The sequence below is a fragment of the Lissotriton vulgaris genome, chromosome 1_1 (genome assembly GCF_964263255.1).
Source record: "Lissotriton vulgaris chromosome 1_1, aLisVul1.2, whole genome shotgun sequence".
In the NCBI taxonomy this organism is placed as follows: Eukaryota; Metazoa; Chordata; class Amphibia; order Caudata; family Salamandridae; genus Lissotriton; species Lissotriton vulgaris.
The window spans coordinates 889725404-889751166 of record NC_141685.1 but is presented as its reverse complement, the minus strand read 5'-3'; the positions used below and the strand labels follow the sequence as shown (position 1 = coordinate 889751166).

At 49.4% G+C, this 25763-nt stretch overlaps 1 protein-coding gene across 10 annotated transcripts in view; it reads left to right on the top strand.

The window, feature by feature from the left end:
- ATF7IP (activating transcription factor 7 interacting protein) overlaps positions 1-25763 on the top strand; it is a 673891-nt gene that overhangs the window by 541093 nt on the left and 107035 nt on the right. For all 10 annotated transcript variants that reach the window (XM_086958904.1, XM_086958898.1, XM_086958874.1 and 7 more), the window contains 2 exons: positions 10820-10975; positions 11898-12089. In XM_086958904.1, coding sequence (XP_086815030.1) covers positions 10820-10975; positions 11898-12089 — 348 coding nt within the window. The remainder of the gene's footprint in view (positions 1-10819; positions 10976-11897; positions 12090-25763) is intronic.

Genomic DNA, 25763 nt, shown 5'->3' with positions numbered 1-25763 from the left:
CACCCGCCAAGCCCGGCCTGTGCCTGAGTGACCCAAGACCACGAGGACGTCCCCCCGGCGACTGTGACCCGGACTTCAGTGCCCAAAGACCCTCCTCGACGACCCAGACGACGCCTGCAGCCTCAGAACCAGGGACCCCTCCAACCGCAACCAGCTGAGGGTAAGATTTCCTGACGCCAAAAGACACCCCTGCACCCGGCGCCCCACGGCCCCCTGTGCCTTCATTTGGGGTACCTACCTCTTCTCCAAGATCCCAACTTACCTCTCGAAGTGGTGGTCACACCTGAAGAATCTCCGTCCCCGAGCCTCCAGCCTTTGTTCACTTTTTAACTTTCCCATTGCATAACATTGAGCGCCTGAAGGCTCAAAAGCACCCTGCACCCAGCCGCCCGAGCGCTGCTGGAAGTGCAACTACTACCCTACCCTACTTCCCCACTTGCCCTTAATAAGTGACCAGGAGCTCAGCTCCCACAGCCGTGTGGCCTGCTTTCTTGCTGCCACCAACCGAAGGACCCCTACCCTCCATAGGATTGCATTGGACCTACTCTCTTAACCCGGTTGCCCCTGTGCCAAAGAGGCTGCAACAACTGTACCTTTCCGACCCTGGGAGACCCCCGAGTCTATGCCCAGAACATTAACTCTACCAGTCGAGTACTTACCTAAAAGCTGATAACTAATTTTCCTTCCATAGTTTAACATTGACTGGTTTCACTTGGAAATTCTTCCAGGTGTGGAGTTTTGAAACTTTAAAATATTCATCTAAAATCCGCTGAATAATGAATTCCGATTTACTCACCTGTGATCAGGAGAGAAGCCAGTGCTGCACCTTTTAGCCCAGCACTGAACCGTAAAAATAATTATAAGTGTACTTACCAGTAACTTGAATTTCATCCCATAGTATAACCTTGCTTGGTTTTCACTGAAAAGTTTCTAAGTGTCAACTTTGAAAATACAATTATATTTCTTAAAAATCACAACTGTAACCAAAACGCTTTTACTTAACTGTTTACAGCTTATGTCCCAGGACTGAATCCAGGATCCAGTAAATGTAAATGTACATGTATTTATATAGCGCAAATCGCCCACATCGCAGGCATCTATGCGCTTGCTTAGGGAACCCGTCCTGGTATTCATTCCCCTGTGAGATACCCCGGCAGGGTATCCACAAGGTGAAAGCCAGGCATCCCGCCGCGAGGGGCCGTTGTGGAGATTAAGCAAGCTATTGCCCAGAGTCGCAGAGTGTGAACCCGTGAGTCGAGTAGGCACCGGAGCGAGAATTATCGAGTCCGTGGAATTATTGAGCCCAACCCCCGTCGGGGCGGGGAATTGAACCCTGGTCCAGGGCCGATCTCAGCTTCCGGGTCTGCCGCCTCTAACCCTTGAGCCACACTTCTCCACAGTCCTGTGGTTAGAAAAGTAATCCATAAAGTAATCAATTGCCTTTACCTAGAAAACCCCATTGAGCTCAATGTTAAATTGTGTTTGAAATTGTGTTGCCTATTGCAAACACTGTAGCTATTGTACTTACAAAGTCTATTGCCTATTTGCAAAGTAATTACCTAAAGTCACTCTAATTGAGAAAAGTACATTTTGATACCTTGTTGGTTCTAAAATAAAGCAACTATATCTTTTGATATAAAACAATTGGCCTACAGTTCAGTTCTTGAGTGCGAATCAATTTGCTGACTGAGTGTGTACAACAAATGCTTTACACTGTCCTCTGATACAGCCTTACTGCTTGACCAAGCTACCACTTTAGAGAGTAAGGTTATATCTAACTTTAACCTCTGCCATACCTTTGGAGACTGGGGACTCTATACACACTGTACCTTACTTTGGTCCAGTATATTTAGAGCCACTTTCTTACATTTAGCTTTCGGGACCTGGATTAATCGGAACTATCGCATTTACATGCAAGAGAGCTGGTTAGTAGTTGTTTTGGTAGCGATGACGAGGGCGATAGGTGGTGCAAGCTGAAGTGGCCTCCTGGTCAGAGCCCAGGCACAAGCACTGGGTTTAACCCATTTTTCTGTATGGTGCACCTGCATGTTTTGGATCCAGTAGTACTTGGGTGGACTGAATAGATGTTCAGTCGACCCAGAAATGTTTGCAGCTACATGTAGATCCACCACAAAGTGAAATAGGATTATGAGTAGGCTTTATTGGCCACCTCATGAAATCATGATTGTAAGCTAACTTTGGATTGTCAGATAAGAGCTATGTCTACCTGTTCCCCCCCCACACACACACTCACACTTTTTGCCAGATTTCTGATGCACTTAGACTTTGTGCCCTGGGTTCCTGCCAGTCCGGTTCCTAGTGCCTGTGTTCTTTCCCAGAACGGTACCTCTGTACCCCTAATTGGCATCTCTGGCCACATGTAAGTCTCGTTTAAAAGGTACCATGGGTGCCAAGGGAACTGTGACTAGGAAAGGCCTTTAAGGATTGCAGCACATATTGTGCCACCCTTAGAGGTCCTGTACCTGAACACTCACTCACTGCTACTGCAAGCTGTGTGTTTTGGTGCTAGTGATACTAGTGAAGAGTAGACATGGCACAAATTTCTGTGTGCATACCTGCAACCCACTGCCTATGGTGTAGGTAAGACACCTCTCTAGCTGTGTGCACTGTACCACTGGTGAGGGTACAGTTGCATTAGACATTGTATGGGCAGTAAAGCCATAAAGAGTATATGGTCTGGGAGTTTGTCATTACGAGCTCCACAGCAACATAATGGCTTTACATTCTGGGAAGTTTAGTAGCAAACGTCTTAGCATAATAATCCCACACTAATGCTAGTGTGAGATTTATTATACCGTGCACTCAGAGGGAGTCTTAGAGATGCCCCCTGAAAAACGACCAGGCTTGTGGGTTCCCTGACTGGTAAACACCAGATTGCCACCACAAGACATGTTTCTAGATTCCTAGGGTGGGTGCCTTCGCTCCCTGAGCCCAGAAACAAAGCCTTTCCTGGGCAGAGGTATTCACACCTCTCCCCCAGCCCCAGGTCAGGAAGAGCCCTCTGGCAGGGAAGCTTCAATGGCCTAGCTGCCTTTGTAACGCAACCCCCAGCCTCTCCTGCTATCAAGAGCAGGCTCCCTTCCTGTCTCCCCTTCTTTTCTGTGGGAAGACAGGCGGTAAAAATTAGAAACAGCCTAGAAGGTGTGCCCACCTCTGCTAACCCCACCCCTCAGGTGGGGGAGGTGAGGTGAAGCCCACTCTTCAGTATCTGTTATGATTAGGGACTGTGCCCACTCCCCCACATGAGGTGAACACACTAAGGGTGTAGTCGCATTAGGGTTAGTAGCCCATTGGCTACTGACCTCAAGACCCCTAAAACGCCTCCTAAATACAATATTTAGGGGGCAGCCCTGAATCAAGAAGACAGATTCCCGCAACTTTCAAAGAAGGACGAAAGAAGACGCCCAGCAAAGGAAACTGTAGAGAAGAACTGACTTGGCCCCAGCCCTACCAGCTGTCTGTAGTTTCTAGAGATCCTGCACCAAAAGTCGCCTTGTCCTGCAGCCAGCGACCTCCAGCACCCCTGGGAGGACTGACTGCCTTCATCAAAGACCAATCTCCTCTGAACAGCAGCTCTGGTCAAAAGAAACTCCCAAGAAAGACTCCGAGCCTGCTGAGGACAAATAAACCTGACACCTGGTACTACCACTGCACCCGACGCCTACGGCCTGAGTCCGAGTGGTCCACCAGTCCCAGCGAGGTCCCCCAGCACTTCAGAGTCCAGCGTGGGATGACTCCTCCAGGACTCCCAACGTCGCCTGCAGCCTCTGCACAGAGACCCCAGGGCACCCCCAACCACGAGTTGCCCAGTAAGGGGAAATCCAACCTCAAAAGACACCCCTGTATCCAGCCGCCCTGCACCCTGAAGAAGAGGACCTGAGGTACACCTACGTCCCCGAGACCTACAACTTACCTGCCCAGATGTTGGTTCCTCCTGGAAGACCTCATGGATCGAGTCTGCAGCTAAAAAACAAAACTGGCAATCTCCATTGAAAACAACAGGGCACCAAATGCCATAACAGCACCCTGCACCCGGCCCCCATTGCACCGCTGTGGGTGCACCTTGTGTGCTAACTCAGATTCCCTCTGTGCCCTGAGCCAAAATCCAGGAGCTTTGCTTCCACAACCTTGAGCCCTGCTTGTGAATACTTTGGGCCTTAGCACCCGGCCTCCCTAATGCTGCTGAGAGTGCATCCTCGACCCTTGGAGAATCCGGTTCTAACCCCAGAAAACCAACTCCCAAACGTAAGTACTTGCCGTTAAGTCAATAACATTGTTTTCTCCCATAGGACTACATTTAACTGCTTGCTTCTGAAAATTGTTGTAAGTTTGGAGTTGGTTTGTATGAGACTCTAAGAAACTGCAAATATACAAAAACTGATTTGCTTACCTTTTCTATAGGAAATGTCCCAGTGTGATATCTAAGCGTATTACACTAAGTAGAAAAAGTTACTTAAAAAGTAATCTGGAAGGTAACTTGAAAAGAAATTCAAACTGCTTTACAAACAAATGACTTTAACCAATCTAATTGCATCCAACTGCATTTGAACTGTATTTAAACTGCGTAATTCTTGCAAAGTGTTATTATACTTACCTGTACCAGGCCTGGCTTAGTTCTAGAAAATAAAATACAACTAAATAATATTTGTATTCAAACAAGTTGGCCTGAGTTCAGTCTTTGAGTGTGTGAAGTAATTTCTTGCCTGAGTGTGTACAATAAATGCTTAACACTAGCCGCTGATAAATCCTTACTGCTCGCTCACATTGCGTAAGGTATTATCTACTTTTATGTCTGCCTACCTTTTGGGGTTCTGCAGGAATCTGTGCACACTATGCCTTATGTTGGTATAGTATATACAGAGTCAGCTTCCTACAGATGTCTAAAGAAGATACCCTGGGCACACCTGGCTCAGTTGCAGAAAACTGTAGTCAACGCCCTTATAACATCGCACCTGGACTATGGAAAGGTTTGATATCTGGGTTTTAAACAGGCAACGTCGAAGAGATTTTATATAATCCAAAAAGCACCCTCACCCTTGCTTTGTCACTTTCCCATCATCGTTCTATACCACCCTATGTTCCGAATCTACATTGGCTGCTGTTGGGCAAGCGTTTAAGGCTTTTTGCTTTGCCTTATTGTGCTTTTGCTAATTTAGGGCACCATTATCTGAGGCACCTTATTACCTACATTTCGTCCAGGACTTTAAGATCAGCCAGTCTAAAGTTAGCCCAAGTCCCCAGAATCAATCAAGTAAATCAGGGGGCTTTGCTCCTTCAAATACCGGTGCTTAAACTATGAAACACTTTGTCACTGTATCTACCCCAAAGAAAAAATGAAGATCTTTCATAAGCATATCAAGACGGTGCTTTTTTAATCATGTATGTACTGTAGCCAAACTCATGAGCGTCTTAAAGCTCTGTTGGGGGCAGCCATGTGCTGTTTACATTTTGATATAACGTAACACCTTTAATTAGGCAAATGTGGAATGATCTTATGCAGCATGTCAAATCAGAACTAGGGACCCTAGGCAGGTATGGAATGTGAAATTAGAATACGTTCAGATATATATATACAACTAATTGTCAATATATAAAGATGAAATGAACACTCCAAAGGTTAAACGTTGGAGGTAGATACATTGCTGCCCTCTTGTAAATAATTTCTGAAGAAATTAGAAAAGGAAATGTTACTATTACATGATGTGGAGATGGGCAGGAACACTTGAAATATAATTTGTACCATACATTCCTTCTCTGCGTGTAGGCAATGGTACATGGAGTCCAATCTAACAGTCATGACTGATAAATAATATTTAGTTACACCGTATATTGCCTGCCATGTTACCAGGCTGCTCATTTTGAAACTTAATGGAACCTCCAGATGTTGTAGATTTTGTTCCAGTGGGATGGAAAATATTTAACACATAATCTGCATCGGTCCAATCTTATATGTCCCGCAGGTAAAAGTTTATATGTTTTTAAGGCATGGTATATAAAATAGATGATCTATTTAGTGTTAATAGTAAGTAGCTAAGTGTTTAAAAATACTTTTCTAAAATAGCATTAGCAAGCACACTGAAAGTAACAGAAAAAGACTTAAGTGTGGGCCAACGTTTGAACCAATAAGGGAAACATGATCATTTGAGATTTTGAGTTGCTGTGATTAACGAGCATTTCGGTTTTTAGATAGAGCCTCGCTAACTCTGTATCTCTTATTAGTTTGAAATATTTAATTTTTTTAATCTAGATTTTAGTGGATTGTTTTATTGACAGTTACTGTATATTATAAACGTATAAAGCAACAAATAATACCTTTACACGGAAACAATTCTCTCACGCACACCCCATTTCCAAATTGCCAGGTAGGCCTTCTCGGATAGCTCAGTCTGCCTGCACAGCCTTACAGGCACAGTGCATTTTTTATAATTTCAGGACCAAAGAGCGTTGTACTTATCTGCTCTTTAGCTTTAATTGTTTTCCACCTTTATTCTTTAAAAAAGGAAAGTTGATTATTTAAAATATTTTAGGTTTTTATGCATGTAAAGTCATTAAATAAAAAAAATTGCTTAAGAAAACAGCCTCAGTTCAAATAAAAAGGTAAAATGTATTTGTTAATGTAAGCATAATTACTTTAAAACAAGGTTTTAAACAGATTTGTCTTGTAAAAAGGGATCCCTCATGGAGTGATGTATGTTGGAACCACACAGGCATTTTTTCCATTTTCCTTTACAAATTGGTCCAAACCCTGAATGCGTCTTTACAATGCGTTCCATTACCCCACAAGAAGTTACAATGACTTGCCTTAGGGCCTGTGCTCACCCTCGTGAAGAGCTGTGTCTGTCCTGCTCCTCGCAGAAACGGTCGCTCCCCTCACCTCCCCCTCCTGGTGGTATCGTATGCGTTACTGCTTCTCTCCTGGAAAGCTTTCTGTGCAGCGCTAGAATTGAAATTGTTTGTGGGCAGCGCTTGTGTCGTACTACTGGCACTAGTATTGAAACTGACCTTGCGCAGCGCTCGTGACCTGTGCGCTTTAGTGCCACTGCAATTGCTTTAAAATTTACATTGTGTGCGTAAATTAAGCTCTTGGTGTCTGAGTATTTGTTTACTGCTTATTGTTCAGCCATTTTGTTGTGACCCCTTGCAGACCCTCCCTGCACCTAGATCCCGCCTCCCAGCTGACCCTCCCACGCTCCGCCCCCATCCACTCTCCATTTAAGGCAGATGTCCCAACGTGCAGCGTCCACGCGCTACGGCCGCGCCGAAGGTGCGGCAAAGGTAAGCCCGTCTACGCCCGTCCGCGCCTGGACCGCGCCCGGACCGCGCCCAGCGCCAGACCCCCTGGCCCCCGCACCACCCACCCCACCCGCATTACATACAACGCCTCCACCCTCTTAGCCCTAAACCCCGGCCGACTCCCCAACTGCATCCAAGCTGCCCCTGGACACACCCATGGACCCTTCACATGTAACTCCTGCAAGTATGACGGCACTAAGACCAACTCTTCATCTACGAACACCAAGCAGATTTCTGACACCAACTACCTAAAATGCATCCTGCTCAACACCCGCTCGGTTACACAGACATGCCATCGACCTTTTGAATCTTCTAGACACCATCTCCCCGGACGTCGCCTTCCTAACAGAAACATGGATGAACGCCTCCTCAGCCCCAGACATCACCATTGCCATCCCGGAAGGCTACAAGATCATCCGTAAAGACCGCACCTACCATACAGGAGGAGGCATCGCTATTGTCCACAAGAATTCCATCCGCATCTCAACCAGCTCAGACGTCAACCTTGCTAGCGCCGAGCACCTTCACTTCCAGATCCACACCGACCCCAATACCACACTCGGAGGCACCCTCCTCTACAGGCCACCAGGACCCCGGGCACAATTCAGTGAAGACATCACTGACTTTATCACCCCACACGCCCTCCCCTCCAAGGACTACATTCTATTGGGAGACCTCAATTTTCACCTGGAAAAGAGCAACGACAGCAACGCCACCACCCTTCTGGACAATCTCTCCAACCTCGGACTCAAACAACTTGTCAATACCCCCACTCACTACGCAGGTCACACTCTCGACCCCATCTTCACCTCCAGCAAACATATCTCCTTCAGTCACACCACAGTTCTCCATTGGACGGACCACAGCTGCGTTCACTTTGTCTACAAAAAGACCACAACCCACAACCATCCTCAACCTACTCTGCGAAGAAACTGGAACAAAATCACCATCGACCAGATCTCCTCATCGCTTCTTCAAAACCCCCCCGCCCACTCCTCGAACCCCAACCAAGCAGCCATTAACCTCACTCAATGGCTAACCAACAGCGCCGACAACCTAGCACTGTTGAAAAAACGTCAAATCAAACTAGGCAGCAAAAACGCCTCCTGGTTCAACGATGATCTTAAGAAATCCAAGAAACTCTGTCGCTCCCTTGAGAAGGCCTGGAAAAAAGACCCAAACACCTGCACCAGGGACGCCTTCAAAAACGCCACCCGCATACACCACCAACTGATCCGGACTGCAAAGAAAGCCGCATTCAATGATCGACTAGACAACAACGCCCACAACAGCAAGGAGTTATTCAACATCGTCAAAGAGTTCACCAACCCCACTGCCAACTCCAACGACATCACTCCCTCTCAAACCCTTTGCGACTCCCTAGCTTCGTTCTTCCACGACAAAATCGCAGACATCCACAACAGCTTTGACAACCAACCCGGAGACCAACCCACACAACCTTCTGCTGTACCTTCACCCCCCTTGAACATCCTTAATGACTGGAACACAATCTCCACTGAGGACACCATCCGCCTGATGAACTCCATCCACTCAGGATCCCCCACAGACCCATGCCCTCACCACATCTTCAACAAAGCTGACTTCATCATAGCACCACACCTCCGAGACGTCATCAACTGCTCCCTCAACTCCGCCACCTTCCCAGAAAGCTGGAAACACGCCGAACTCAGCGCCCTTCTGAAAAAACCTACAGCTGACCCCACCGAACTCAAAAACTACCGCCCTATCTCACTCCTTCCATTCCCGGCCAAAGTCATCGAGAAAGCTGTCAACAACCAGCTCGCCGCCTTCCTCGAAACCAACAAATCCCTCGACCCCTCACAGTCCGGCTTCCGAGCCAAACACAGCACTGAGACCGCACTCATCACTGCAACAGACGACATTCGAACTCTACTGGACAATGGAGACACAGTCGCCCTCATCCTCCTCGACCTCTCCGCAGCCTTCGACACAGTCTGCCATAGCACCCTGTTACAACGCCTCAGTAACATCGGAATCCAAGGAAAAGCACTGGAATGGATCACCTCGTTCCTTGCCGGAAGAACTCAGAGAGTCCGCCTCCCACCATTCAAGTCAGAAGCCACTGAAGTCATCTGCGGCGTGCCACAAGGATCCTCACTCAGCCCCACCCTCTTCAACGTATACATGAGCCCCCTCGCGGCCATCGCACGCCAACACAACCTCAACATCATCTCCTACGCTGATGACACTCAACTGATCCTCTCACTCACCAAAGACCCTAACACCGCCAAAACCAACCTACATGAAGGAATGAAAGAAGTAGCCGAATGGATGAAGCACAGCCGTCTGAAGCTGGATTCAGACAAAACAGAAGTCCTTATCTTAGGTACCTCCCCCTCCGCCTGGGACGACTCTTGGTGGCCAGAGGCCCTTGGAAAGGCACCCATCCCGACGAACCATGCACGGAACCTGGGCGTCATCCTGGACTCCTCACTCTCGATGACCAGACAAGTCAACGCCGTTTCTTCGTCTTGCTTCAACATTCTTTGCATGCTCAATAAAACATTTTGCTGGATCCCCACCGAAACTAGAAAAACGGTCACCCACGCACTGGTTACAAGCCGTCTGGACTACGGAAACACCCTATATGCCGGTACAACCGCAAAACTTCAGAAAAAACTCCCAACGCATCCAGAACGCATCAGCCAGACTCATACTAGACATCCCACGTAAAGACCACATCTCTGGACACCTGAAAGACCTCCACTGGCTCCCCGTCAATAAGAGGATTACATTCCGCCTCCTAACCCATGCACACAAAGCACTTTACGAACTTGGACCCGAATGCCTCAACACACGACTTTCCTTCTACATCCCCCCCCCCAGCTAGCTACACTCTTCCAATCAAGCCCTTGCTGCTGTACCTCGCATCAACAAAACCACCATGGGAGGAAGATCCTTCTCCTACCTGGCGGCTAAAACCTGGAACACACTTCCCATTCACCTTCGCCTCACTCAGAACCGCCTAGCATTCAGAAAGCAACTTAAAACCTGGATATTCGACAAGTAATTCCCCACCCTTCTTCAAGCGCCTTGAGACCATCTGGGTATGTAGCGAGCTATATAAATTCCTTGACTTGACTTGACTTAGGGAGGCGTTGGAGTTTGAACAGTTCAGTTTACTATTCCAACTCCAGTCTGTGCAGTAGTAGGGAAAGTGTCAGACTTAAAGTCCAACATCAACCCAACAAAGCTTCCCTTAAGGCAAGTCACTGTCACAAATTGAAGGGTAAATTAACGTGTTATAAAGACTTGTTCGTTGTTCAAACCACATTGTAAAGGCACAGCAAGGTTTGAGCCGCGGAGTAAAGACTGTTTCCCCTCATGGAATCAGGTCTGTTCACAGTACATGAATTTAGCAAAGATTCCTATGATGGACAATCAAGATCTCAAATAGTAATTTTTTCTTCTCAAATTTTGTTTCCTATTGTGCTTATGAATGACCGTTGAGCTATTCTTGCAGATACCCGCAAACAAATTCCAATCATCACATCTGGAATTAATCAACCTGCTCAGATCCTCCCACGTCCATCCCAGCCACAGCAGACAAACCTTGTGCAACAGAATTCAATGGCAGCAGGCATGCCTACACAGACCACAATTCATGTGCTCCCTACAGGTAAGGTTCAGTAGGGTGGGTGTATGTGTCCAAAGGAGATACTTCTATGTTCCTGTGTTCGCTGACATTGAATTATATTAAAGTTCTTATTTGGCTTTATTGGAGCAAGTCTGTGGTCCAGGAAAGGTGAACAAATGTACCATCATCGAAATGCTTTCAAAGCAGATTAAGATTGAGGGCATTCCTGCTTCATTTGTGTGCATTGTCGGTTTCCTGAGTGTCATCTGTATTGCTTCTGGTGACTTTGATATATTATTGATGTTATAAACTCTGCAAAAGAAGCCTAAAATTGTCGATCAGTTTGGTTTAAATTGGCAAATCAGCTTCCAATTGCCCCAGGCTTCATTTATCAAGGGCATAGGAATCGTTGACTCTATTTTAAAAAATAAGGGGTGGGGTCAGAGGATAGCTTATATTTACATGTATTTGTCAGCTTTCATACCTCTTTCTGTGCAATTGTGTTGTGCATACATTGTCAGGTGTGATTAAATCTGTTCTTACAGAGGTTTTACATTACTACAGCGCTCATCACTTCATTATACAAAGGAAGAATGTGATGAAGAGAACATTAAAAACTTGGAATTCAAACCTTAAATGCAGGAAGTATATGAAATGTTTAGTATACATTTAATATTTTTTTTACTAGTGGACCACAATAAAAATTAAGCTATTATGACTTTGTTTTCCACTTATAGAAAAGTCACCAATGAGTAGATTGTTGTGCTTGGTCGACTTTTGAGTAGTGTCTTGTCAGTTAAGGATAGTCATCAAAATTTGGCTCTCATGTCTTTGGTAGCTGACTGAATCAATAAAGTAAAAAACATTCTGTTTGTTTTCTTCTCAGTATCCTACACTTCTTAATATATGCAATTTCCTAAACTCCACTGCTGAATGTATCTCATGGCATTTACTTGTTTTTCAGCTCAAACTACTGTAAATGTAAACCATCGCCCAATGACGCAAGCCATACCACGGCTCTCTGGACCCCGGACCCCAACCAGTCATCAAGTGGTCTACACTACTCTTCCAAGTACCCCAATTCAAACTCCTGTGCGAAGTGCAGTCATGCAGGGCCCTGCTCAGGGCTTAAGGCAGATCAGTCCGCAAACCGGCGGTAAGCCTTCTCTATTCTTAAACGTCTCTAAACCAGATAAGAATAGTCCTACTTTCAGTAAACTTGCATGTGGAAAAAGTCCTGTGCACTTCTGGTGGACTCTTCTACCTGTAGATTCCACACCTGTTGATTCCTCACAGCTTGAATATCCTGATGTACAAGTTTGGATCCAAATGTTTTCATAGCTTATCTGCACCAGTAGAGGACGTCTGACTCTCTCTCTCTTTGCCAGAAGCGCTGCCTTGTTAATGTTGCTGAAACCATGAAGCGCCCACCCTGAATCATCAATGTTGGTTCACTTTTTTTCACACACTTCGGGGATCCTGAGCTCCTCTTTCAACATTGTCCTCACAGAATTACTTACTAATTTCAGTGTAGTACTTGTGAATGTCACCGCCTGAAAAGTCTGACTTCAAAACGTGTCAGAGGTTCTGATGAGCACGAAGTTTGCTTGTGGTGTTTAGGCTTGAAGCAGGAGTGGTGGTCCAGTGACCTTTGTCACATTTTGAATCCTTAGGCCATCAAGAAGTGCACAGCCTAGCTGTTTCTTGCTCATGACAGCAACAATCGTATATCTTGATGCGGTTTGTGTGCTAGAGTAAGATCTCAGTCTCCCAAGGCTTCTGAAGAACAAGCATATGCAGTGCAATAGGTCTCGCATTACTGAAACTTTGAGCTATTGGCATTGCAAATGCTAATTTTTGTCCTTTGTAAAACAAATATATATATATTCCAACAGTAGCATAAGTAATAATAAAGGAAAATTCATGAATGAAGGTAAGTTTGCATTTCCGGAGGCTGTTACTAGGTGTCACTGTGTAGTTGTAAATGGACCTCTATTAGCCACATAAGGTACTGCAATCTTATTGGAACGATAAATAGAAAGATGGCTGCTGAGTATAGGTTTTCATTTGGTTTTATTGAACTCCACAGGGACACCCAGTAACAGCCTGTGGAACTGCACCCTTTTCTTGAGACCTAATAAGGGAATTGAATTACATGCCGTACCCCTAATGCTATTAAAGGAAAAAATCAATAGACATGAATGGCGTGTGGCTGCCATGTTCAAAGTGAATACATTTAAAGTGAGCATTAACTGGAAGCATTTTTGTGTGTGTTTTGTAGCATTTGCATTGTGGCGCGCTTTAATTTGATATGTTTAAAGCGAAAGCCTGCTGTGCTGTCAATGTCTGAAAAGTAAATAAATAGAAAATAAGGACTGGCGGCCACCATTTTCAAAGGTATAAGTAACAAGAATTTAGAGGCGGCCTCCCAACTTTTATGTATTTATTTGCTTTATTGGCATTTGCGGAACACCGAAGAAATGCTGTGGCTGCCCGCCTTTTTTTTCTGTTTATTTGCTTTTACATCAATCGCGTCACTCTGTGCTTTAGCTTCAGATATTTAAACCTAAAGCATGCCGCAATTGCTACAAACGTAAATGGAAAAGAAATGCAGTAGCCACGTCTCATACAGCAGCTACAAACCAGGACAGGTTGCAAAAGCCGGAAAGCACGTGGCACATCGTGTCTGCTTCAGCAAGACATTAATTAACTAAATAGTGCTCAGTAACTGTTAATGAAACCTAGTCTGTAAGGACCAATGTATGGGGAGCTGTCCTCATGGTAGGTAACAGAAGAGCGGGAGGTACGAAGGAGGGACTATTAAGCCTTTTCACTAATCAAAAGTCACCATTTACAAAAGACAGGAGTCAATTGGAAAGATTGTGTGAGAAAGTCCCCTCTCTGTATGGTTGCCCCCACTTTTTAGGTCGAGCCTAATCAGCACACAAACGCTGCTTAGGTGTGTCCTCTTTGAATCGGTCTGTACTTTTTGGGAAACTTGTGCATGTACTGCACTGTTTCCAATGAGCGCTGGTGCATGTATGGCATACACCTTACGGGAGCGAGCAGCTGCACCATCTATTTTCAATTATCGCGGTCGCGTTAATTGGAAACAGATGGCGGTCGCGTTCACAGGTCAGCGCTTCCGCGCTTGTCTTAGTCATGTTATGCATAATGTAGCGTCTGTTCTAAGAAAATACCAGAGTGAATCTCAACATAAAATAAGTGTAGCGCCATTTCTTTCTTTCTTTATTTTTTGTTCTCGGATGCGTGTTCACGACCTGTATTGTGATGGTACCGGTAATCGCAGTGCTGCACGAGAGACTGTTCGCTACGTGACAGACCGCCCCAGACACAGCAGGAGTGTGGCTTCGAGCAGACAGCACGCCTCTGCGCAGGGCCAGCCTGACTCCAGGATTTGTAAGCCGCCACATTCCAGCCTGTAATCACGCAGACACAAACGCGTCCCTTCGTCTGTTAAGACGACGGATGTTACTGCTGAGGTCTGCTACCCACGAAAACATTCACCCCAAGCTCCGGTGTTCAAAGAGAACCTTTGAAATGTGTTCAGGACTAAAGAGTACTCTGGCTCTCAATGGCTGCTTGTCTTTTTTATCGGATTGCATCTTTCTGAATGAGGTTGCTGTTGTCTCTGCATTATCCTTCATTGTATTGCCCGTTTAACAAGTTAGTGGTAACAAGTTAATCTGAAAGAGACACGTTAGTGATAGATTCCTTACCTTAAAATATCCCCAGGCATCATGCTGGATCTGGAAAGTTTTTCTGCTTAGCAGTGGCTCTGCACGCTAGTAGGTGGCGTCCTGCGGCTCCTCGTCCGTCACTGGCATCGTAAGCACCAAGATGACATCAAGGAGAGTACTTAGGCACCACCCATGCGCGCTGATGTCAGTTCTTTCTTTTTCCGCGCAGATCCGGATTGAGTACGTACCTCTCATTTTTTGGCCACTTTTTTTAGACTTTTTTGTCTCCTTTTCTTGTCTCCTGGTGTACGTAGGGATGCCCGGCTTTAAGTCTAGTGGGTCGTGCCACCGTAATATGTCTGCCTCTACTGCCTGGAACATGACCCCCGGGATTGTCGGGACTGCCGTGCCATGGCCCTGAAGGCATTACGGGAGCGGCGCTGGAAGTTGCTGGAGGTCCGGCACTCCTCTTCCGGCCGCTCTGGGTCTAGGGACCGCTCGCAGGACCGGCGCCGTCGTCCTCGGACTCTTAAGTCTTCGCCTTCAGATTCCGGTAAGCGACGCCAAAAAAGCAGTTGAAGGAGGCTGACGTGGGGGGCAGGGGCTCTGCCCCTGTGGCTCCTCCAGGGCCTGGGAGTCCTGCGGCCTACCCGCTATACACGGGTCCAACAGCGACTCCTGAACAGGTGCAAGAGTTTCTTGCTGCCATGGACCTCCTGTTTAGGCCTCGGGCTCCCGCCGCATCGCCTGCGGGCCCCATGGTCTCGTGTCCAGATCCTGTTGGCCCGGCGGCACCGCTTCTGCCACCAGCCCCGAAGCCACTGGATCCATCGCCCTCGGCTCTGGCCCTAGCGTCACAAGGTGCAGCACCGCTGGCTCCGGCCCCAGCGTCGCCCCTGGCTCCGCCACAGGCGCCGCACTGGGTGTCGTTTATCCTGCCCCGGTTCCCGGACCATTTTGTTCAGACCTGGGATCCAAGTTGGGATGCGGCTGCTGCTGGCGCCGTTTCCAGCGCTGCTGACCCCCTCTCCGGCCCTGCTGCCGCGGCCGGCTCCTTCTACCCCTGAGCCAGATGAGGACTGGGACGGTCCTGAGGACCCCCTTGCGCAGCGTTGTGACTCTGAGTAGGATTGGGTGGATGACCTTCAGGATGCGGGTGAACTTGATGTGTCTTCTGACCCGGGGTTTGCCTCACCTCCGCCTACTATGGAGGAAGGCACTTCGTATACTATGTTGCTCCGTCGAGCCGCGGATGGTCTCCATCTCGACCTCCCTACTGTGGCTCTTAAGACCAACTTCCTTACGGAGGTGCTCCAGACGGCGTCTACGTCGTCAGAGCCGCTGCTCCCTTTTAATGAGGCCTTACTGAAGTCCTCTTGGGTACTTGGTTGCGCTGGCCTCGGGGGCACCGGTGGATAAGAACGTCGCTAGGCGTCATCGCCCGGCGATCTCGCCTTCTTGACCACTCACCCCACGCCTGAGAGCCTGGTCATTCAGGCCTAGACAACGAAGAGTGCCTTTCCCTCGGCTCTGCCGGATAAGGACTCTAAGAGGCTGGACCAATATGGCAAGAGGTTGTTCTCCTCAGCCAGTTTGGCGTTGAGGTTGGTTAATACTGCCTGCTTATTGGGCCGTTACTCCCACGCAGTGTGAGATTCGGTGGAAGAGGTTCTGCCTCATTGTTTTGAGGAGGTCCAGGCTGTCCTTTCCCAAGCTATTGCCGAGGGCAAGGATGTGGCGAAGTTTGCCATCAGGTGTGGTTTGGACACAGCTGATTCATTGGGCAGGGCGATTTCCACGACTGTGGCGTTGCGGCGCCGTGCCTGGTTGTGTTCAACTGGGTTTTCACCCGATGTCCAGAGCTCGCTCATGGACATACCCTTTGATGGCTCCCGTCTCTTTGGCGACAAGGCGGACAATGCCCTGGAGCTCCTTAAAGACTCGTGCGCCACGGCCAAGTCTTTGGGTCTTTACACAAAGGCCCCCTGCATTTCGTTCCTTTCGTGGCCAGTGTAAGAGCATCCAAGCACGCTCCTCCACTAAGCCTGTGCAGAACCAGCCCCAGCATGGCCGTGGCTTCAGCAGGGGCGGGTCTGGTAACCAGCGAGCGGGTCAGTCAACCTCCACCCCGCTGCTTCCACCTCTAAACCTTCCTAATCCGAGCTTCAGGGAGCACCCCACAAAATTACCTCGGACAAGTGGGTGCTGCAGATAATCTGTCACAGTTACTCGCTCCCCTTTTTGTCCTCCCCTCCGGCCATGCCACTCGATACCACCTCATGTCGGGGTATCATTTGGCTCTTCTCCGCCAGGGAGTCACGGCCCTCTTGGCCAAGGGGGCCATAGAGTGCGTTCCTGATCAGGAATAGGGAGTGGTTGTTGTTCCCACTACTTCCTGGTCCCCAAGAAGTACAAGGGGTTCCTACGCCCAATCTTGGACCTCCGGGACGTCAATCACTTACTCCAGAAGGAGATGTTCAAAAGCGAACTCTGGCTCAGGTCCTGGCTGCCCTGGATCCTGGAGACTGGATGGTGGCGTTCGACTTGCAGGACGCCTATTTTCACATCCCCGTCCTGCCGGCCCACCGGCGGTTCACAGAAGGCCATGAGCATTTCAGTTTGCTGTACTTCCCTTCGGCCTTTCCAGTGTTTACAAAGTTGATGGCGGTGGTCGCAGCTCATCTGCGCAGGTCAGGGGTGTCAGTCTTACGTCTTACCCTACCTTGACGACTGGCTGTTGAAGGCGGTCTCGCACCAGGCAGTGGTCACCCACCTCCAGACTACGGCCGACCTCCTGCACTTGCTGGGGTTCTCCATCAATGTGCAGAAGTCGCACCTGAGTCCCTCTCAGAAGCTCCCCTTCATCGGAGCGGTTCTGGATTCAAAACAGTTTCAGGTTTATCCTCTCAAGCAGCGAGTCCGGGATATTCAGGCTATGATTCCGCTTTTTCGGCCTCTATCCCGGGTTTCAGTCAGGATGACCCTCCAGCTTCTGGGCCTGATGGCCTCCTGCATCCTGCTGTTGACGCATGCCAAATGGCATATGCAGGCTCTGCAGTGGGACCTAAAGTTCTAGTGGGCACACCATCAGGGAAACCTGTCAGATCACATCCAGATCTTGGAGGGTGCTGCACAACAGTTGCAGTGGTGGCTCACGAATCGCAATTGGGTCAGTGGCAGATCCTTCTTCTTTCCCAACCGGAGAACACAGTGGTGACAGATGCGTCCATCCTGGGATGAGGAGGCCACATGGGAGAGGTGGAGATCAGAGGCCTCTGGGCTCCGGCGAAGTCCCAGCTCCATATCAACCTTCTCGAGCTGCGGGCTATCCGGCTTGCACTGAAGGCATTCCTCCCCTCTGTCCGGGGAAGTGTAGTGCAGATGTTCACAGACAACACCACCGCCACGTGGTATTGCAACAAGCGGGGTGGGGCCCTGGACCCTGTGTCAGGAGGCTCTGCGCCTATGGACATGGCTGGAACATCAAGGCATTACCTTGGTGGTTTAACACCTGGCAGGTTCTTTGAACACCAGGATGAATGAGCTCAGCCGCCGGTGCATGGTGGATCACGAATGGCTTGGTGCAAGGTCTCTTACTTCAGTGGGGAGAGCCTTGGTTGGATCTATTCGCTACCGAAGAGAAAGCGCAATGTCATCGGTTCTGCACGTTGGAATTTCCAAGGCAACACTCGCTCGGAGACGCTTTTCATTGCGAGTGGAGCTGCGGTCTGTTGTATGCCTTTCCACCTATACCACTTCTGCCCAGAGTGCTGAAGATCAGGCGTGACCGGGTCCAAATCATCCTTGTGGCTCCGGACTGGGCACGAAGATACTGGTATCCCGAGCTACTCAGTATGAGCATTGACACCCCACAATACCACCCCCCCCCCCCCCCCCCCCGATCCGTCTGCCTCTTCTGTCACAGCAGCAGGGGACGGCCTTCCACCCGAACCTGTCCAGCCTCCACCTCCATGGGAGATTGAGCAGCGACAGTTGACACCTTTTGATCTGCCTCCGAAAGTCTGTGATGTCATTCTGGCAGCCAAGCGTCCCTGCACCAAAACAGAGTACGCATGTAGGCGGAACAGATTTGTGGCATGGTGCACACCTAAGACTGTGTATCCCCTTTCTGCCCCGCTTTCTGAGGTTCTTCTGTTCCTTCTCTCTTTGGCCCAGCAGGGCTCTGCTCTGGGCGCTATCAAAAGTTATCTTTCGGCCATCTCTGCCTTTCTACGGCTTCCAGATCAGCCTTTTCTTTTTAAGTCCCCGGTTATTAACCGTTTTCTTGAAGACATTACGCATATGTTTCCACCAGTGTCCTTCATAATGCCTCAGTGGATTTGAATCTTGTCTTGGCTTTTCTGATGTGCGCTCCCTTTGAGCCCCTTCATGTCTCTTATGTCTTCTTACTCTCAAGACGGCTTTGCTGGTAGCTATCACCTCTGCCAGGAGAGTGAGTGAGCCCCAGGCTCTTTCTTCCAAACCTCCTTTCCTTTCTGTTCACCCGGACCAGGTGATTCTCAGGACCCGTCCTTCTTTCTTGCCAACGGTTGTCACGCCCTTCCACATCAGGCAGACCATCACTTTGCTCACCTTCTTTTCGCCTCTGCATCCTTCAATTCGAAGAGGAGAGGCTCCACCGTTCTATCTGCAGCTTACACAGCAGTTCCAGGGTGGATGATCAACTCTTTGTTGGCTATGTGGGCGCCAAATAAAGTTGGGCAGTGCACAAACGGACCATCTCCCGGTGGGTTGTTCTGTGCATCAAAGCATGTTACTCCTTGGCCAAGAAAGAGCCTCCTATGGAGCTGCTTGCCCATTCGACCAGGGCAACAGCAGCCACTACTGCCTTGGGACGCAGTGTCCCCCTGCAGGATATTTGTCAAGCAGCAACGTGGGCCTCGCTGCACAAGTTTACCAAGCACTACTGCCTTGACAGTCGGGTCCGGAGAGACGGCTTCTTTGGCCCTTCTGTGCTCAGCGACTTTCTGGTGTAATCCTGTTCGCAGACTGTGGCGGGGTACGGGGAGGGGCAAGAGGAACTGACACCGAGCCTTTAAGGGTGCTTTTAAGTGACAGTTTTATTTTCAGAAAAACTCTTCTCTGTCGGCTGGTAAGTCTCTCTCTGGCGAATGCCGCTGGGTCCGTTTTGACGTTCTTTAAGGGATCCAGTCTGTAATCGTTTTGGACACTTTAAGCCCCCAAATATAAGTTCTCCGGGGAAGCAGGACTCTCACACATCAGATGGTATCAGGACCCAGAGAAGAGAAAAACAAAAGGGAACAAACACAGGTATTAGGACGGTGGTCCTGGTTTTTAAAGTATCGAAAGGGGCCGGGAGTGAAGGAAACCGAGTGCTCTGGTGTCTATGCTTTACAGAGACAGTGCGACACGTGCTCGTGAAGGTGGGGGTGTGCGGACTCTGAGGAACTATGTGTTCGAGGCATGTGGGCTGCTGAATTCATATCTGTGCATAGATCGCCACCTAGTGTTGGGTCCGGATGATCGCACATTGTTGTCCTGGAAGAGTCTTCGAAGTAACACAAGATAGGTGGCTCCTCCCCTGGACTACAGTGCGCATGGGCATCGACTCCATCCTCAGATTGTTTTTTTCCGCCATTGGGTTCGGATGTACATTGGTTCACTCTAGTCGGAATCGATATAAACTATGCATAGTCGCGCTGCGCGCCAGGAGGCCCAGCAGTCTGCACCGGCGCCTGTTAACATATTCGATGCAGGGGATGATAAGGGAGCTGACCGGGAAGTTAGTGAGAACCTGTCGAATCCCGCGTCAGAGGTCGACTACAACTACGACGCGGACGTTGAAATGCTCGAAGCGGAAGAAGTCGTCGACGAGGTAGGAGACGACGATGGGGCCTTTGGGGCCATGGAAGATAGCTCGAGCGAAGAGCTAACTCAGACTGACATTGGGGCCAAAACGCTTCAAAAGGCTCAGGTCGAGGGATCGCCACTAGGCCTTACCCAAGATCTTCCAATGGGTTCTACGGCCCCGCCTTCGGGCTCGTCTACGGACATTGCTATTGAGCCGCACCCTGCAAAATCGAAACCGAAAGTGAAGACAACGGTCTCGACGCAAGTGAAAGCACTGGTGCCCCCCTCGAAACCAAAAGTGTGTATTGCTTTGGTCGGATCGAAGGCCTCGGACCTGTCGGCACCGACGAAGCAAAAGGGTGTTGTCGATCCCAAGAAACAGGTAAAGGGCGTCGAGACGAAGTCTGCCACGCCGAAGACAAGGGTCAAGGCAGTCGAGCCGAGTAAATCGGCGCCGAAGACAGTCGACACCAATAAAGGGCTAGGTGATCTAAAGGTTCTCGAGACTCTGCGTCAACAAGACAAGGCCAAGAGCGGCACAACCCACGCCTAGTGGTTCCTCGAAGGATTCCGTCGACTCGGCCGTCCTCCGCTTTCTCCAAGCAAGTGGCGGACTCCCTAAAGCGCATCAAGAAGGCCTCGAGTGTCGGGCCAAAAGATCCTCCACCTTCAAAGCCTGTCGATAAACCTCAAAAAGCATCGACGCCCATTCACTTCACGTTGCTGCCGAAAGTGGCGCCAAAGGCTTTCACCCCTAGGATGGTCGCCAGCGTGCCCGAGAAGGTGCCCTCGGTGCCGAAGTCGACGACGGTGGTCCCGGCCTTTAAGCATCGACAATCTTCGCTGGAAGAACAGCAAGAACATTTTATTGATGCCGAAACAGACAGACTTTCCCTTCATAAGTCGAAAATTGCCCTGGAACAGCCAATGGAGTCTTATAAAATTCCTTTGAAGGAAAAGAAGGATTCCACTTCAACTCCTGTTCTTGTGGAACCACTTTCTCCACATGGCCATGATGTCTCACCCACTTATTCGGACGTGGACGCTGGGGAAGATGATTATGATGATGAGTACAGCTATCCTGTCTACACTGACCCAGATGATACCAATGAACCCTGGGCAGCTGGTGCTGACCCAGGTGATCCTCACTCTACCCCAGACACTCAAATGTATGCTGTAAAAACTTCGCCTACAGAGGATTCGGCAGCGTTTAATGCCCTCGTTGAAAGGGCGGCTAAAAATCATGACGTCCAGCTCCATGCTGACCCGGTTGAAGTGGACTTTCTTTTTGACACCTTTTCCGTCTCGGAGAGAACTGTCAAGACTCTGCCTATGTTGAAGGGTGTCTTAAAACATGCTGGGGAGATCTTTAAGGAGCCTACCAGAGCCAGTGTGATAAACCCTAGAATTGAGAAGAAGTATAAACCAGCACCTACTGACCCTACTTACATCAAGGGACAGTTGCCTTTGGACTCTCTTGTTGTTTCTAATGCCCGGAAGAGGGCTACTTCACAAACAACGGGTGATGCTCCTCCCCCAGATAAGGAATCTAAGGTGTTTGAGGCATCGGGGAAAAGGGTGGCAGCTCAAGCGGACAATATCTGGCGCATTTCAAATGCACAAGCACTTCTAGCAAGGTATGACAGGGCACACTATGACACACTGGAGTCCCTGTTGCAGCACCTGCCAGATGAATACAAAGAGCTGAGATGATCATCCAAGAGGGGAAGCTGATATCCAATGCTTCTATTAAATGTGCACTGGACGCGGCTGACACCGCGGCCAGACCTATCAACACTAGTGTCATGCTGAGACGACATGCCTGGCTCAGAATCTCAGGATTTAAGCCAGAGATACAGACCACCATTCTTAACCAGACAGTAAACCCTGATCATCTATTTGGCCCAGAGGTGGACACCACCTTGGAGAAGATCAAAAGGGACACTGAAACTGCTAAGTCCATGGGGGCCCTGCAGTCCCAGCAATTCAGGGGTGGTTCTTTTCGTCGCTCAAGCACTAGAGGGGTTTCCAGAGGCCAGCTCTCCCAAACCACACCGTACTATAAAGGCAACACGCAGACCACATACACCAAACAAAGTCGAGGTGGATATCGTGGAAACAGCGCCAAAGGCAGAGGTCGTGGAAACAACAACTCCAGATCCTCTGCCACTAACAAACAGTGACGCCTTGTCACTGCCCCCCCCCGACCACGCAACACCGGTCGGGGGGAGACTTCAACAGTTCCTGCCAGTCTGGAAATCCATCACCACAGACCGATGGGTCACACATCTTATACAGTACGGTTATTGTCTGGAGTTCACATCCACTCCACCCAACATACCCCCAAGACACCGTCCTATGTCCGCCGAGCACTTGCACTTATTGCAGCAGGACGTCCTCGTCATGCTACAAAAAGGGGCAATCGAGCTCGTGCCTGTGCACGAAAGAGGCACAGGGGTTTACTCCCTGTACTTCTTAATACCAAAGAAGGACGGGTCCCTACGACCCATCCTAGACCTCAGACCCCTCAATCAGTACATCCTGTCGGAGCACTTTCACATGCTGACCCTGCAGCAAGTCCTACCATTGCTCAATCAAGGGGATTTTCTCGCAACCTTGGATCTGAAGGATGCGTATTTTCATATTCCGCTACACCCGTCACACAAAAAATACCTACGGTTCACCATCCACAACCAACATTACCATTTCATGGTTCTGCCCTTTGGGATCACCACGGCACCCAGGGTGTTTACAAAGTGCCTAGCGACGGTGGCAGCACATCTAAGGAGACAAAACATTCACGTCTAACCTTACCTAGACGACTGGCTCATCCAGGCAAAGTCGGCCCAGCAGTGTGCTGCCCACATGTCCCACACCATTCATCTTCTTCACGATCTGGGATTCTCACTGAATTACCCAAAGTCCCACCTGCAACCCGCCCACATAAGGCAGTATCTGGGTGCGACAATAAATACTCTGGCAGCCACAGCACAGCCAAATTCAGTCAGGGTCAGCAGCATTCAATCGCTGATAGAAAAATTCAAACCTCAAAACTCGCTTCCAGCACGAGTGTTCATGCAGTTGATAGGCATGATGGCCTCCTGCATCTCCATAGTCCCGCACGCGAGACTACATATGCGTCCACTTCAGGAGTGCTTAGCACGTCAGTGGACTCAGGCTCACGGACAGTTGAAAGACCTAGTGTTGGTGAGCGGTCGGGCGTACAACTCTCTACATTGGTGGAATCCACAAAACCTTTGCAAGGGACGACCGTTCCAAGAGCCTGTGCCACAGATCATCCTGACGACGGACGCTTCTCTCCAGGGATGTGGAGCTCATGTACTCCACTACACTGTGCAGGGACTGTGAGAAGGTGGCCTGATATGCAGTGGTCACTATTCTAGTGAACACTATGTATCAGTCCAGCAACCCTTATTGATGATTGGTTGTAAGTCAACCTTATAGACCAGCTATCCTAGTAGCGTGGATACGAGCAGTCTAAGGCTAAAGACTCGAGAGGGCGTGTTAAGCCAGCTGTTATACCACATATACCCCTTGAACACCAAGTGAAAGGACACCACACAAGTGTTATGAAAATAAACAGTTATTTATTAAAGATCACAACAGCCCTGTACTCTTTATGAGGACAGGGTACTAAGCACAAACCAAAACTCTTACAAAAATACTTAAGTTAGCACAGTATATACAAATGCCCGAGGGGCACGGAAAACCATATACTCTGAAAGTGGAATGCGAAATTACTAGCAGGTAAGTACAGTACTAATAGCTTTTGGAATCGCTAGGACTTGACTAGGGAATCGTTAGATTACTTCTAGGAGGCCTAGGGGACTCGGGTGCAGTGTGTGCACTCTCACGCGAGATGCGGACAAAAGTCTATGGTAGCTAGAAATTGAAAAGTTAGTGTTCTCGGGCGAACCCGACCTGGTAGGGAGAAAACGACAGTGGATCCTGACCCTTAGATAGTGAGGCTATGCTGGGGCACCGAAATGCCGAAGTTACCTAGCCCAGGGGCTGCAGCTGCATAGGTCTGAAAAGACGTCGGGAATCCTCGTAGACGGACCAGGAGCCGGAAGAAAAGATGCTGGCCGGTGACCAGTGAAGAAAGTTCAGTTGGATCCAAGCCTGGATCTTGAAGATAGATGACACCTGAAAGCAGAGGGGACCAAGTTCGAGACTACTAGCCAGTAGTCAGTGGGCACCAGGAGGGCACCGGATGGTAGCCACCTCGACAAGGTGAGTGGGTGACGCTGTGCTCGGAGATCTCACGGACCAGGAGGCGTTGTCGGCGACCAGGATGGAGGATCGAGCTGTCCCACGAAGATAGAAGCTGTCGGCGTCGCTGGACCCAGGATTGGGCAACAAAGCCTTGGCAAATTCAAGCCCACGCGGTGGACCTAAAATGGCGTCTGGAGTGGACCAGGAGGGTCTGGGGTGCCTCTCTTGAAGAAGGAAGCAAGGGCCAGCCTGGAGCAACCAGACCAGCAGCAGAGATGTCGTCGGGCGTCGTTCAGAAGGCCACAAGCCAGCCGGCTAGTAGCCAAACAAGGCGGTGCACAGCAAACAGCAGAAGGGCCCCACACAGATCGTGGAGATGCAGGGAGGCTGATCTTGGGTGCTGGAGCTGCGCAGGGTCGGGGCTTCTCGGACCCGAAAGCACTCACCAGTGGAGGACACGGTGGGCTTGCAGTAAAGATGTCGTGCAGTCTTGGCGATCGTCGGTCCCTCGAGGGCTCGTCGCACTCACGGTTCTCAGCTTTGCTGTAGAGGTCAGAGGTGCCAGGGAAGCCGGGTCTCGTCGAGCTGGGTCGTCGGATTCGTGAAGAAGGACTTGCAGCAGACCGCAGTGTTTCTTAAGATGGTGCCCGCTTGATGCAGGGTGACTACTCCTTAGCCACAAGGGAGAATCTTGATGAAGAAATCGTGAAGTCCTTTCGAAGAAAGTCGTGTCTTGATTCCAAAGATGATCTAATTTGAACAGGGGGCCGCTCCTATCTTTATACTAAAAAAGGGGGCTGACCCGGTGACTAGGTCCTGCCTATGGGTGGGACTAGGAGGGGGGTGGTTACACCCCTCTGCCATGCCGGACTTCCCCAGGCCAGGGGCTGGTGTGCCCCTGGAACTGGTTCAGACTGGCCTATGCGTAGTGAGCACCGGGGTGCCACTCAGCAGTCACCTTCCTGAAAAGCCCTGCCTACCCAGGATACACAAAACCATGTCTGGGACGGTGCTAGCACCACCCCTGACAGGAAACCCTTTGTCCAGGCTCCCCTCGCTGG